The sequence below is a fragment of the Stegostoma tigrinum genome, chromosome 19 (genome assembly GCF_030684315.1).
Source record: "Stegostoma tigrinum isolate sSteTig4 chromosome 19, sSteTig4.hap1, whole genome shotgun sequence".
Taxonomy (NCBI): Eukaryota; Metazoa; Chordata; class Chondrichthyes; order Orectolobiformes; family Stegostomatidae; genus Stegostoma; species Stegostoma tigrinum.
The window spans coordinates 57,666,783-57,682,158 of record NC_081372.1 but is presented as its reverse complement, the minus strand read 5'-3'; the positions used below and the strand labels follow the sequence as shown (position 1 = coordinate 57,682,158).

The window sequence follows — 15,376 nt, the reverse complement described above, 5'->3', positions numbered from 1 at the left end:
ACTCTCCTCATTTTCTCAGTCCCCCCCCGCCACTGCAATTGGAGTGTCTGGGACTGGGAGCGAGTTGTTTAAATCATTCAGTCTACAGACCCGCCCCCAGAGCTCCTGTTAATGCTTGTTATGTTGTTTGTTGTAAAAACACAGGAGAATGTAACCTTTGAGCTACAGTCACATCTTGCCCAATGCTCTTGTTATTTATTTTTCAGCCTGCCTTTGCTAATAATCCCATTACCGAGGTCAGGAATATTAATGCTGAAGCATTGGAAACATGCCCCAATCCACTGATCAAACACTCCCAGATACACACTATGGGCCCTAATAGAGTTTGCTGTACACGGTCTCACAACTTTCATTGCTAACACCTTGAAGTGGGTTCCAAAAGCAATTGTTTTGTCTTCCCAACGTTTAACTGGAGGGACTTTCTGCTCATTGGGTATTGATTGTCAGGTAAGCTGTTTGATAAAACACTTCAGTGGCAACATTCAGAAGGAACAGAAAAGCATTGATTTTACATGAAGCAGTGTGAATAACTGGGTATAGCAGCCAAAGATTAGGGATAATGAGAACTGAGGAGACAGTTGGAGGTGAGGCGAACCAACATATAGGAAACTAACAATAGAATAAACTACTTGCAGACTACCTCAGATCTTCTTGCAGATCTCTAAGTGATCGCTGATCCTGCAGAGAATCCCTGAATTACACTGTCCCATAAAGTGCACAGCAGCAGGCCCAGCGATATTTCTCGGGCACATGGGTCAGGATGCCCCATGAGATTGTGGGAGCAGGTTTTGTTCCCTTCACTTTCCTTGCCTTCCGCCACTCTTCTGACTCCCCATTATGATGTTGGAACACAAAGCTTGGCACAGTTTGATGGACAAATTATCATGATTTTATATAAGTGATAACAAATTTCTCTCCATCATGATGTCAATGCTGCTGTGCTTCATTGTCCTCTATGGGATCATTGAGCACTTGCAAGCTGAAGAATCCGAACTAGGTGAAAGGAAGTGCTTTTCACCAGCCCGGACACAGTGTTCAGCACAGCAGAGTTGATTTTACAGAGGTTTTGCTTGAATACATGTTCATCCACGGACCCAATTAGGAAGCCGAAAGAGCAGTAAAAGCCACCTCATTATTAGTCAAAATTTCTGACTGGGAATCTTTCAGTCATGAAATTCATCTGCAAGTTATTTATTGAAAGCAGAACTTCTGTTATGCCAACAAACCCTCAGAGCAAATAATACGCTTCAGAACCATGAGAGAGTGTGAGAGATCAAGAATGATCACAAGAGGAAACAAAAGAATTGGTCAAATTCCAGGCGCAGAGCGAACTTGTGATCAGCTGCTATACCAAGCCAGTGGTTTTGTGTCAGAGACAGGAAATCAGAAAGTGCAGTTCTCAGAAAATCAAAACATTCATTATTCATACTTCAGTGGCAACATTCAGAAGGAACAGAAAAGCATTGATTTTACATGAAGTGGGTATGGCAACCAAAGATTAGGGATAATGAGAACAGAGTTATATCAATTCCCTCTCAGTATGATAGTTCGGTTACAGAAATTGTTCATCCTTATTTAGCAATAATGCAAATAAAAGAGCAAGTGTTCTGTAATAGCTGTGATATCCAGCCTTTGGGTGTGTCATGGGAGTTGGGGAAGATGGTGAACTTAAAGAAATTGTTGGATTTATGTTAATATAAAAGTTCAGAGAAACTTGGGGATGGGGAGGAAGGAAAATGAAAATGTACATTAGTAGTAACCCTGTTGTCAACAGTCATGTGTTAGAAAAGATGATGGAATAATTCTAATAAAACACAAAGACCACGATTCTGTTTATTAATATGCAAGTAAGAAAGTTTATCAGAACTTCTGAGAGTCAGACAACAGTCATTCTTGGGTAAAGCACAGACAGAAATGCAATGGACGCCAACGCTGATGATGCTTGCTACAATTAACTGACCATGGCTTCAGGTTAAATATTTAAAACAACAAAAACTATCAGACTTTAAAACTGTATCATGTCTGTTCTTCTTGTCCATACCAGACATTATCCCTTTTATCTGATTATCTACGTTTGTACATGTGTTTGACTTCACCTTTTATAATGTTTTTCTTGGGTTAAAGTTCTTCTTTCACTAAGTTAAGAAAGCCTTGTAATTAGCTCCTAAATTTTGACAAGTACTATGTTCGAACAGAAGTGTAATAGCTGCATGCGAGAAGGAAATGTTGTGACTGACTGAGAGGGGATTGAAAAGAGGGGAGTTGATTGTCTCCTCCTCACCAAAGCATCAATATTCTGGCCATAGTATTGATGACCTGTGCTCCAGTACTTGCTGCATCCTGGCCAAGCTGTTCCAGCATAGTTACAACACTGGCATCTTACCTGATAATGTGGAAAATTGCCCAGGTATGTGCTGTACTCAAGAAGCAGGAGGAGTCCAAACTGGCCACTTACTTCCCCATCAGCCTACTCTCGATCATCAGGAACACGATGGAAGAGGTTATCAACAGTGTGATCAATAGTGAGCACTTTGTGTGAATTTCTGAGTGTACCTGGAATGTTATCAAAACTTCCAGGGAGTTTTACAAAACTGACCAGCTGGAAAAGACTTATTCCATCAGGCCTGTCCCACACTTAGGAATGCTCTAACATCAGGACTCCCTCCCTCTCTCTCGTCTCCCTTCCATCTCTTTGGGAATACAGGACTGTCATATGAGGAGAGACTGTCCAATCTCTCAGACCTAGCACTCTGCTCCCCCTTCCACAATTGGATCCTTGACTTCCTGACTGACACACCGCAATCAGTAAGGATTACAACACCTCCTCCATGATAATCTTCAACACCAGCACCCTGCAAATCTGCACACTCAGCCCCTTACTATACTCCTTATACACTCATAACTGTGTGGCTGGGTTCTGCTGTTGAGGTTTGTAAAATCATGATGGGTGTAGATAAGATGAAAAGTAAAGGTCTTTTCCCTAGAGTAGAGGAGTTCAAAACTAGAGGACATGAGGAGGAAGATTTAAAAGGGATCTGTGGGGCAATTTTTTCACACAGCGGGATGTTCGTGTGTGGAATGAACTGCCAGAGGAAGTGGTAGATGTGGGTACAGTTACAACAGTGAAGAGACATTTGGACAGGTACATGAATAGGAACGGTTTGGAGGGATGTGAGCCAAGCATGGGTAAATGGGACTAGTTTAGTTGGGGAAACATGTTTGGCAGGGATGAGTTGGGCCTAAGGGCCTGTTTCCTTGCTGCATGACTCTATGGTCTAACTGCAGCTATTGCACTGGAAGGAACAGTGTAAAGTCAAAAAAAAAAATTGAAGACCGACAACAACAACTTAAAATCTCTTCAGCCTTCTAAAATGTCCCAAAGTGTTTCACACGAAGATTGTCAATTAGAATTTGGCACTGAGACATAGAGGGGGAGATTAGGACACATGTGATAGCTTTTAAGGAGCATGGTAGCAGAAAAGCAGGAGGTAAAGGGAAGGAAGAGAGTAGGGGCAACAGGAAAAGAAAAAAAAAGTAGTGGGGAGAAGAGAGTTAAGGAGGGAATTGTGGAGATTATGACCCAGATGCTAATGGGAAAGGGATGAAAATCCAAGATATGAAGTGATGGAGCACAGATATCTCAGAGGATGTTGGGCTGGCAGAGATTGCCAGGATAAGATGCCATACTCTGTAAGACTCCTGTCCAAACAGCCAGACAGTGGAAACCAGATCAGGAGATCATTTAATCTTATGTAATCTATAAAGATTCTGTATAATGCAGCCGCTATCCCAGTCAGAAAGGTGAATCACTGCTAACTGGACCTTCACACAATGCTGTCAGTGTTATGTATAAAGACCTCTTCTGGACTACAGATTTAAAAATGGGAAAATAAACTGATTTAAACCAAGGGACTGCAAAAGGCGTATTTTGTGTTGTATCTGCAAAGTGGCCTATTCAAGCAATTTGGGGAGGCAGTGGGCCCAGTGGTATTATTGTTAGTCTATTAACCCAGAGACACAAGTAACGTTCTGGGAACTGGGGTTCGAAACCTGACACGGCAGATGTTGGAATTTGAATTCAATAAAATATCTGTAACCACGAATCTAATAGTGACCATGAATCCATTGTTGATTGTCAGAAAAACCCATCGGGTTCATTAATGTCCTTTCAGGAAGGAAACTGCCATCCTTACCTGGTCTGGCCTACATGTGACTCCAGACCCATAGCAATGTGGATGACTCTGAAATTAGGGATGGGCAATAAATGCTGTCTGGCCAGTGATGCCCTCATACCCTGAATGAATAAAAAAAAGATAGCAATGGGTAGGATGTTTAGATACCTCAGCTCGGCAGGGATGTGTCTAGGGGATGTTTTGTACTGGTTAGGTTTTCAATTAGGACCAGTTATGTGTGTTCGGGAGTTAGGGTTGTAACAATGTCTTATTGGTTCCTGGATGAGTGACTACAGCTTTGCACTATACATTGGAAAACACCCAGCTTCTGAATGAGAAAATATCTTTCTCTCACTCCCATGTGTGAGTGGAAATGTAAAGGAACAATCCAGCCAGCCCCTATTTCTCCGTGTCTCTGCAAATTCCCTTCTTGAAAGGAAAAAGTGAAAATCCACTTTCAGAGACAGCAAATAAGTGAATTTCCAACTGGTGAATGAAAGATCAAGACAGTGTGTCACAATTTCATGTCCTCATCAAAGAGTCAAAATGAATTGGAAGGGAATTGAATGAGAGTAACTCCATCAGCACTGCAATGCAGACTGGTGCCAGGACTGGGCTTCACTGATCTCCCTGTTCCTTTTCCACGGTAAACATGGTGTCCTGCCTCTGTCTGTATGGGAATCTGTTTTTTAAAAAGGGGTAGAATTTAAGTTCTAGGGAATTATAAGTTTGTAATTCATGTTTCATTTCTGCCATTGGTTAAAAGCTCTTGTTAAGTGTAATAACTTGGAGATCTGAGTTTCTCAGCTGAGTAAACTGGAGACCTACGATCATTTGATAAACCTCCAGGAAAGTGGGGTTTTGATTTACAGCTCATTAGCCCAGTGTGTCAATGGCATAGTTTATCTAAAAGTAGTAGTATTGTGTTTTTGATGATGATGATCTCTGACTGAGTCAAGGCTGATGTTTCTGTAATGTAGTCGTTATCATGTTTGACTTACACATGAAAGGTCCTCGGTTCGTAGCCAGGCAGAAACAGTGGTGCTCCTTTGTTACAGCGATAGGTTTCTGGATTGAAGTTGACGGAGCTTTACATTTGGGGGTGGTGTGGTGGCTCAGCGGTTAGCACTGCTGCCTCACAGCACCAGGGGACCCAGGTTCAATTCCACCCTCAGGCAACTGCCTGTGTGGACATTCTCCCCGTATCTGCACAGGCTTCCTCTTGGTGCTCTGGTTTCCTCCCACAGTCCAAAGATGTGCAGGCTAGTTGAGTTGGCCGTGCTATATTTCCTGCAGTGTTCAGGGATGTGTAGATTAGGTAGGTTATGGGGGGATGTATCTGGGTGGGATGTTCTGAGGCTCACTGTGGAATTGTTGGGCCAAAGGGCCTGTTTCAACACTGTAGGGATTCTATAAGAATGTCTGTTGATGAGATTTAACATTTGACACAGCTTCTTAGCCCTCCAAACAAAGGGTGGCATGAAACACCACTAAGCCCACCTCTCCTAGCTGGAGACGTTACATTTCATTTCCATATTTTTGTCCTTGCTTGATATTGGATTTACCACAGACAGTGTGTTGCCCTCTTTCATGTTCCCATTATATTAGCAATGAATGGCAGGATGCCTCTCACTGTATTCTCTCCAGGCAATCTAAGAAGCTGTCTCTATCTCTGTCTCCAAATGGAGACGAGTTTACCCAAAGCAGCTCTGCCAGACTAGCCTTCCTTGCCCCTGTCAGGAATTGAGAACCGCTGCCCATCAACAAACTTCAGACCTCCATCATCTCTCTCAATGTCTCACCGTGGACCGTCCTGTTCATTTGGTCTAGTCATTCCGTTTACCCTACTAATGTCATCTGTTCTCATATCAGCATTATCAGCAATCCATCACTAACGAGTATGATCGTCCACCCAGGAAATTTTGTGTTACTGGCCATGAGATCTGTGGGTGATGAGCCCAATCCTGGAACTGCATCAGTGATCATACATTCAGTAGGTGTTTCCATGGGGTGGAATTAGTCATTGGTCTTGAGATCATTGACATTCATTTCTCTCGTTCCTTTTTCATACTTCCACTTGCTGCCAGGTGTTCTCAAAGAATTGTGACCCTCATTCAGGAGTTTCTTCCGAGTCTGTTTCTTCAGAACGAGGGACTTCCACGCATTAACTTCTATGTTCCATTTCTTCAGGGAATCTTTGAAATGATTCCTTTGTCCTCCTATCGTTCAGTTACCTTGCTTGAGCTGGGCGAAGAGGAACTGGATGAACACAGCAGGCCAAGCAGCATCTTAGGAGCACAAAAGCTGACATTTCAGGCCTAGAGCCTTCATCAGAAAAGGGGGAGGGAGAGAGGATTCTGAAATAAATAGGGAGAGAGGGGGAGGCGGACCGAAGATGGATAGAGGTGAAGATAGGTGGAGAGGGGAGTGTAGGTGGGGAGGTAGGGAGGGGATAGGTCAGTCTGGGGAGGACGGACAGGTCAAGGGGGTGGGATGAGGTTAGTAGGTAGGAAATGGAGGTGCGGTTTGAGGTGGGAGGAGGGGATAGGTGAGAGGAAGAACAGGTTAGACAGGCTGGGACAAGCTGGGCTGTTTTGGGATGCAGTGGGGGGAGGGGAGATTTTGAAGCTGGTGAAATCCACATTGATACCATTGGTCTGCGGGGTTCCCAAGTGGGATATGAGTTGCCGAAAAAGAGTGATACTGGAGTAGGAACATTAAATCTGTATCTCTCACCACTTACGCTCCCAGGCCTGCTGAGTTTCTGCAGCATTCTTTGTGTCTGTTTCAGATTTCCAGCATCTACAGTATTTTGCTTTTATTCTTTAGGGTTCAAACTGCTGGCTGCATTGAAAATGCTTCATGAGACAAATCAGGGCAGGACTGATACACTTAATGGTAAGGTCCTGGGAATCGTGCCGAACAAAGAGACCATGAATGCGGGTTCATAATGGTTCCTTGAAGGTGCACTCACAGGTAGACAGGGTAGTGAAGACGGTGTTTGATATAGAACATAGAACAGGCCCTTCGGCCCTCGATGATATGCTTGCCTTTATTGGCCAGTGCACTGAGTATAGGAGTTGGGAGGTAATGCTGTGGCTGTACAGGACATTGGTTAGACCACTTTCGGGATACTGCACTCAATTCTGGCCTCCCTGCTATAGGAAAGATGTTGTGAAACTTGAAAGGGTTCAGAAAAGTTTTAGAAAGATTTACTGGGGGTTGGAGGGTTTGAGCCATAGGGAGAGGCTGAATAGACTGGGGCTTTTTTCCCTGGACTGTTGGAGGCTGAGGGGTGACCTTATAGAGGTTTATAAAATCTTGAGGGGCATTGCCAAGGCTTTTTTTCCCAGGGTAGGGGACTCCAAAACAAGAGGGCGTATATCTAAGGCGAGGGAGGAAAGATTTAAAAGCAACTTGAGGGGTAACATTTTCACATGGAGGGTGGTGCGTGAATGGAATGAGCTGTCAGAGGAAGTGGTGGGGGCTGATACAATTACAGCATTTAAAAGGCATCTGTGTGGGCACATGAATAAGAAGGGTTTAGAGGGATATGGGCTAAATGTTGGCAAACAGGACTGGATTAATTTAGGGTGTCTGGACAGCATGGACGATTTGGATCAACAGGTTGTATAACATGAAGACAGACCCTATGACTTTAAGGTGTAGGAGAGGAAGTCGGGCTATTTGGCCCATCAAGTCCATTCTGCAATTCAATGAGATTGCAGCTGATTTGATAATCCTCGACTTCACTTTCCTGCCTTTTTCAGGATTCACTTAATGATCAAAATCTGTTGTGTCAGCCTTGACCACTGTAAATGACCCATCCTCAATTGTGAAATCAAAACAAGTGCACCCAGCATGAATTTCAACTCATGATCCTATGAGTAAGAGGCTCATGCTTTATAAACTTGAGCCAACAGTCTAACATTGAGAGATATGAGTTGTCTGTTTGAAGATGTGTTCCTATTTAACTTTGCCTTGTGCTGATTCCCGGTATAAAACAGTGATTGCAGTGGTGTGGCTACAATAAGGATTGTTGCATTTCCACAAGGCCTGTATTAGCTTATTGAATAAAATACATATATATTCCCACTGAATGTAACACACATTGCAGCGGACAGAGAAGATTGGCTGCAGCCCTTGACTCTGGTTCTAACATTCACAAAACAAGGCACGCTTTTCTGACAATACAACTGTCTTTATTAAACAGCTAATGATACAATTGTTCATTGGAAGAAGTACAGAAGTGTGTGAATATATAAGAGTTGGTTACCCCATTTTTGAAAAGGCTTGTAGCTCGGGTTGTGGATTGAGGTTGTAGACTTGCTCGCTGAGCCGGTGTGTTTGGATGCAGACATTCTGTCACTCTGCTAGGTAACATCATCGGTGCACCTCTGTCTTCACCGACAATGCTATATGCGTCGAAGCACATAGGTTACACCACTATGTGCAATTAACACACACTGTAATACTAAATGGTTTACTACTACACCGAATACACTTCGAATGGCTGTCCATACAACTAGTATTTGGAATAACTTATTCAGAAACACTACAGAACTTTCTGTTGGTATGATATGACCAGCATCATTAACAACATGTAATATTCTACCTGTAAGTACCCATTACATCAAATGTATGACACATCCATTTAACATCTCTGCATACCACTCCCCTAGTCAAGCAAGGGCTGAAGATAGTCCTTGATCTTTGTAACCTCAATTTGATGGAAGTTTCTGCTATATGTTGGCTGTTTGCGTGTTCTACGTGTTATGGGTTTCAGTAGGGTTAAGCCTGACGCTGGTGCTTAAATTGGCACTAAATCTCACTCAGAGTGATGGCAAATTATGGTTGTTGTGGGAACTGGAACAATGACAAATAGTTACTGGAGTTGATGTGAGTCCTCAAAGTGGGAATGATTCTGTTGTCCTGACATCCTTCATGTTGAGAAATGAGAAATGCAGGAAAGAAATTAACTAAAAGGCCAAAAATGAACAGGGGAAAACATACTGGCCGAACAAATTTCTGCTTGGGTCTTGCCTTTTCTCTTGATTAAGGAAAAGTGCATGTGTATGTGTGACACATTGTTCAGTATGGCCTGGTAATTATATGGGAGAGGGTTTTCCCCAATTCCTGGAGTTATGGCAGGGGACTGGAATTCACTGTGGAACTTCAGTGGTTCTATTCATGATCAAAACCTACAACAGTGATATTTCACACAGAGTTGACTATCAAGGGTCAAGCCATCTCCTCCCTGACCTGAAAGTTTCCAGAGAAAGACATCCTTCTGTACAGAAAACTGAGATGGCTCAGGGATTTCATGGGCAGCTGATTGAGGCAGAGCTGATTGGGGCAGCACAGTGACTCAGTGGTTAGCACTGCAGCCTCACAGCACCAGGGACCCGGGTTCGATTCCACCCTCGGGCAACTGTCTGTGTGGAGTTTGCACTTTCTCCCCGTGTCTGCGTGGGTTTCCTCTGGGTGCTCCCACAGTCCAAAGATGTGCAGGCTAGGTGGATTGGCTATGCTAACTTGCCTGTAGAGTTCAGGGGTGTGAGGGTTATAGGGAGATGTGTCTGGGGGGGTGTTTCAAGGGGCGGTGTGGACTTGCTGGGCCAAAGGGCCTGTTTCCACAAGGTAGGGAATCTAAAGCTTCTGATAAGTATCGTTCACTAAGTTATGTCTCCATTAACAACAGACTGTGAATGAAGCAATGCCTTCAGGCCCACACACTAGAAATCAGGTCCAATAATTTGACATATTCCTATGTTAGGAGGTCATTGTTTTAATTAGTTAACTAATTTCTAGCTGTCTTTAATATTCAGTATTAAAATATGACATTGAACATGCAGCTAAGGATAACAGTATGCATACCAAAGAGGGTGTGTTTTGCTTCATTTATACAGTGAGTATTCTTCCAGAGTCTCTTGATGTGAATTTTACTGTAATCTATCTAACACTGAGTTACAAGGTTGGTTTTACGCTTGATGAGCCACATTTTTGACCAGCCCCATTGTAAATGGTAATTGTCCTGGCATTGTGATGAAATGTTGATATAGGATCCCTAGACTGTCACCTAACTGTGAATTGTGGCCCTTTACTCTGAGTCTACTGTACCAGAGGATGAGTTCGGGATTCGGAGATGGTGTTACCATTGTAAGGTGTGCCGCAGTGTTAAGTGAGAGCAACTCATCAATTTATAAAGATGAAACCCAATCAGAAGATAATAATAAATAATCAGCACCTTAGACTTGGATTCTTGTCCAGTGTGCAAATAAACGCTTGAACTGTTTGTCTCTACACTTGCCCAAGGCGAGGGAAAATCATCCCCAAGACTTGTTAAGACAAAGTGCACAGATCTACAGGCCAGTGTTAGGTTAATAAAATACAAGAGTAATGATTAAGTAATAATAGAGCTGAGGATCTTTGCATCCTATGCGGAGGTCTTCATTCTTCTCAAAAATGGAGCCTAGTTGCTGACAGTTGTATTGTTTGAAGAGAGTATCTGCTTATTCATATTAATAACCTCCCTCAGGCCTTTGTAAAAATGTAAGTCCGCTCCAATTGACAGAAAGCCCTGGGAATTACAAAGAACAATTAATCCCAAAAAACTTAGTCTTGTTGACAAAAATGCTTAAAAATCAAGAACCTAAATCCAGCGTCAGTTGTAATGAAGCAAGGTGCGAGGTTGGAGATGGTGACCATGTCTAGGGGCCAGTGATTGACCGACAATCAGAAAGCTGTGCCCCTGAGCTATTGGAGCGGTTTTTAATGCCACAATGACTGGCCACGCCTCACCGGTGTCAAGAACTCAAACTAACTGGAGCAGAGAGAGGGGGAAATGCCCTTCCACCTGTCCTTGTGGGTTTTAATCGAAGAGGACTCAGCTTACCACAGCTTCCCCAGAAAAAAAATCCCTCAGCCTGTGCCCTATTCCCCAATGCTCAGCCTAACCACATGTCCACCTCCTTAACTTCCCACAGCCCCTCCATATCCGCACCCTTCGCCCTCCTACCCTGTACTCCCCATGCCTTGCCTGACCCAGTTTATAAACAGGGTTTTTAAATCGACAGATCGGGGATTGGTATTAAACTTTACGGAAGCTAGAGCAGAAAATCTCCACACTAATGTGGCCTTTAGCATGACCTTTAATACAGCACCTACTTTATAATGATATGTATAGAGAACTGGACAGCTTAGGGTACTGTATGGCGCTGGATACAGAGTAATCAACATGTAGATCAGGCCGAAGGTGACAACATAGAAAGATGTTGTGAAACTTTGCCAGAAATGGATGGTTTGAGCTGCAGGGAGGGGCTGAATAGGTTGGGGTTATTTTTCCTGGTGTGTCGGAGGCTGAGGGATTTTATAGAGGTTTATAAAATCACGAGGGGCATGGTTAGGGTGAATCAGCGACAACTTTTCCCCAGGGTAGGGGAGTCCAAAACCAGAGGGGCGTAGGTTTAAGGTGAGAGGGGAGAAATTTAATAGTGACCAAAGGGGGAACTTTTTCATGCAGAGGGTGGGGTGTGTATGGAATGAGCTGCCAGAGGAAGTGGTGGAAGCTGGTACATTTACAACATTTAACAGACAGCTGGATGGGTACATGAATAGGAAGGGTTTAAGAGGGATTTGTCATTTATTGCAAGAGGGTTGGAATATAAAAGCAGCAATGTGCACCCGAGACGTTATAAAGCTCTAGTTAGGCCCCATTTAGAATACTGTGTCCAATTTTGGGCTCCACACCTCAGGAAGGACATACTAGCCCTGGAGCGTGTCCAGCAGAGATTCATACGGATGATCCCTGGAATGTTAGGTTTAACGTACGATGAATGGCTGAGGATCCTGGATTGTATTCATTAGAGTTTAGAAGGTTGAGGGGAGATCTAATAGAAACTTACAAGATAATGTATGGCTTAGAAAGGGTGGACGCTGGGAAGTTGTTGCCGTTAGGCGGGGAGACTAGGGCACAGCCTTAGAATTAGAGGGGGTAAATTTAAAACAGGAATGAGGAGATATTTCTTCAGCCAGAGAGTGGTGGGCCTGTGCAATTCATTGCCACGAGTGCAGTGGAGGCTGGGATGTTAAATGCCTTCAAGGCAGAGATTGATAAATTCTTGATCTCACAAGGAATCAAGGGCTACGGGGAGAGTGCAGGGAAGTGGAGTTGAAATGCCCATCAGCCATGATTTTAATCGCAGAGTTGTCTCGATGGGCCGAATGGCCTTACTTCCACTCCTGTGTCTTATGGTCCTGGGGATATGGGTCACGTGCTGGCAAATGGAACTAGGACCAGGGAACTAATGTAGAATATCTGGTCAGCATGGGCGAGTTGAATCTGTTTCCATGCTGTACATCTTGATGATTCTGACTGTTCCCGATCAGACTTTACTGAACCTGGTGAAGATTCAAGAAATAGTTAGCGTACTGGAGGCTACCCACCATGTGGTTTCTCATCGTCTCATTGATCAGGTCAATTCCTTCCGGGAGAGGGATCTGCACTCCTTCCAGAGTCCGTGCTAAATAGAGAGTAAAATAGGAACAGGCTGATTGTCAATTCATGTACTGGACACGGTGTTCGCACGTCCATATCACTTACATACCCCTGACCCTTGGGAACAGGACACACATTGTAATTCTTTCCAGGGGACCGTCTGTGCCAGTGGTCTGGAGTTAAATCACAGCCGACAAAGGGGAAAGTGGAGAATTATCCTGAAAAGAAAGATCTGCAGGAAGATGGGGAGATGACAGGGGAGACAGAGACAGGAGATTGCTCTCCCAGAGAGCTCGTACAGATTTAATGGGCCAAATGGCCTGCTGCAGTATTGTAATCATTCTATGGTCCTTTGATTCAATCCAAAAAGGTTCTGCAATACTGAATCTTGGGCTCTGAATGCTCTAGTTTGCCTTTGGGGTTAGCCACTAGCAAGACTATTCTGGGCTCAGTATAAAATTCTTCAGGAAGACCCAGGACAGGAGTTCTTCAAAGTGGAAAAATATAGAGATTCTCTACTCTCCGTACTCTGCAGTGATCTCCTGGAATATGTATCCACACAGATGGGAATATCAGAGGGACAATGTTGGGACCAGCTATTGTGTGGAGTTCAAACGTTCTCCCCATGTCTGCGTGGGTTTCCTCTGGGTGCTGCGATTTCCTCCCACAGTTGAAAGATGTGCAGCTTGGGTGGATCGACCACACTAAATTGTTGCTAGTGTCCAGGGATGAGCAGGCTAGGTGGGTTAGCTGTGGGGAAATGCAGGGTCACAGGGTCGGGGTGGGGTGGGGTGTAGATCTGAGCCAGATGCTCTCTGGAGCTCTCAACAGGCTGAAGGGCCTCTTTCTGCACTGTACGGATTGTATGATTGTGTGATTACATTGTTCGATACTCCACCGAACATGGGCCGTTTAATACCCAGTGTGCTTTACAGAGTCACAGCACAGTGGAGGGAACCTGCTTGTTTATACACCTTCGCTAGCTGCTCTGGTTATACTTGGGACTTTGTACATGTGCAAGAGATATTATAAAAGAGTTTGAAACAGATGTCCACTGTCCCAGCATGTCCACAACTACCAATTACCCTTGCAGTGCAATCATTGTTTCATCTTGTCCAACTGAGAGACAGCGAGTCTATAAACTACCAACCCATCGGCACAGTTTTGTACACACTCCACCAGTAGTTAGCCAGGACACCGAGAATGGACACTGAGCTGACAGCATGAATACTGACCATTGTTACACAGAGTGCAACACTTACCATTGATAATTGGCATGACAGTAAAGTGCAGCAGAGCCTTCATTGGAGTTTGGAGAGGAATCAGCTGAAAGAGACAGGGATCTGTCAGATCACGTTCTGAATATGAGACAACATCAAACCATTCACAGTCTCAGTAATGCACTGCTACCACCTGCTGGCCTGCATTATAGAGGGTCTCGATTCACAATGTTACTGACAGCATGATGCTAGTGCAACACATGATCCAACTCTTGACTTGTCACATTCCGGCCCAGCCCTGTCCTGTCACTGTCACCGACGCCACCTGGCCGAGCCCTCCCTGTCAGGGTCCGGGCTACCCCTGCCCGGTCACTGTCAACGTCCGGCCCAGCCCTGTCATCATCACTGTCTGGCCTACCCTTGTCACTGACACCGTCCGGCCCAGCCCAGACCTGCCCTGTCACTGTCCGGCTCAGCTCTGCCCTGTCACCGTCACCGTCTAGACCAGCCCTGCCTTGTCACCGTCACAAAAGCTTTAATGCCCAAGTAGAGGCTCCTGAGTGATAACTTGAGGACAGGCAGGAGGAAAAGTACCCTATCACATGATGCTTCAGGGCCGGGGGTACCCGTCATTCTCACTGAGTGATATAAACAACGGCTGGGAAAGGAAGCGAGTCTAAGAGGAAATGGGCACTTCACCAACAGCGCAGGACTCCTGTAACCCAGTGTCTGATATTTTGTTTGGTTAGGGTTTTCTTGAAAGAACCTACACCACTAAAACCATAAGAGGTAGATCAGAAGTAGGCAATTCAGACCCTTGAGTCTGAGACAGCAGGAAGTGCAGATGCTAGAGAATCCAAGTCAACAAGGTGTGGAGCTGGATGAACACAGCAGGCCAAGCAGCATCTTAGGAGCAGGAAAGCTGACGTTTTGGGCCTGGACCCTTCATCAGAAAAAGACCCTTGAGTCTGCTGTGCCATTTGCTGAGATCGTGGCTGATCTGAGAAACCTCAACTCCACTTTCCTGCATTTTCCTATAACCCTTGATTCCCTTAATGATTAAAATGTCAGAAGTCACATGACACCAGGTTATAGTCCAACAGAATTATTTGAAATCACAAGCTTTCATAGCACTGCTCCTTCATCGAGCCACTTCACCTGAAGGAGCAGTGCTCCAAAAGCCTGTGATTTCAAATAAACCAGTTGGACTATAACCTGGTGTTGTGTGACTTCTGAGGTAACAAGGTGTGGAGCTGGATGTACACAGCAGGCCCAGCAGCCTCAGAGGAGCAGGAAAGCTGACATTCCAGTCCTAGACCCTTCTTCAGACTTCTTCCACCTCAGTCCAACGCCCGCACCTCCACATCATGATTAAAAAATTTGTCTCGCAGCCCTGGATGTACTTACTGACCCAGCTTCAACTACCCTCTATGGTAAAGAATCCTGTATATTCACTATTCCATTAGAGAAGAAATTCCTCCTCATCG

General features: G+C 44.5%; 1 protein-coding gene across 3 annotated transcripts in view; it reads right to left on the bottom strand.

Annotated features, from left to right (window-relative positions):
- Positions 1-8,352: 8,352 nt before the first annotated feature.
- pltp (phospholipid transfer protein) overlaps positions 8,353-15,376 on the bottom strand; it is a 56,270-nt gene continuing 49,246 nt past the window's right edge. For all 3 annotated transcript variants that reach the window (XM_048550433.2, XM_048550431.2, XM_048550432.2), the window contains exons 14-16: positions 13,932-13,995; positions 12,618-12,694; positions 8,353-10,752 (exon numbers count right to left, since the gene is read on the bottom strand). In XM_048550433.2, coding sequence (XP_048406390.1) covers positions 10,645-10,752; positions 12,618-12,694; positions 13,932-13,995 — 249 coding nt within the window. In that variant the 3' untranslated portion in view covers positions 8,353-10,644. The remainder of the gene's footprint in view (positions 10,753-12,617; positions 12,695-13,931; positions 13,996-15,376) is intronic.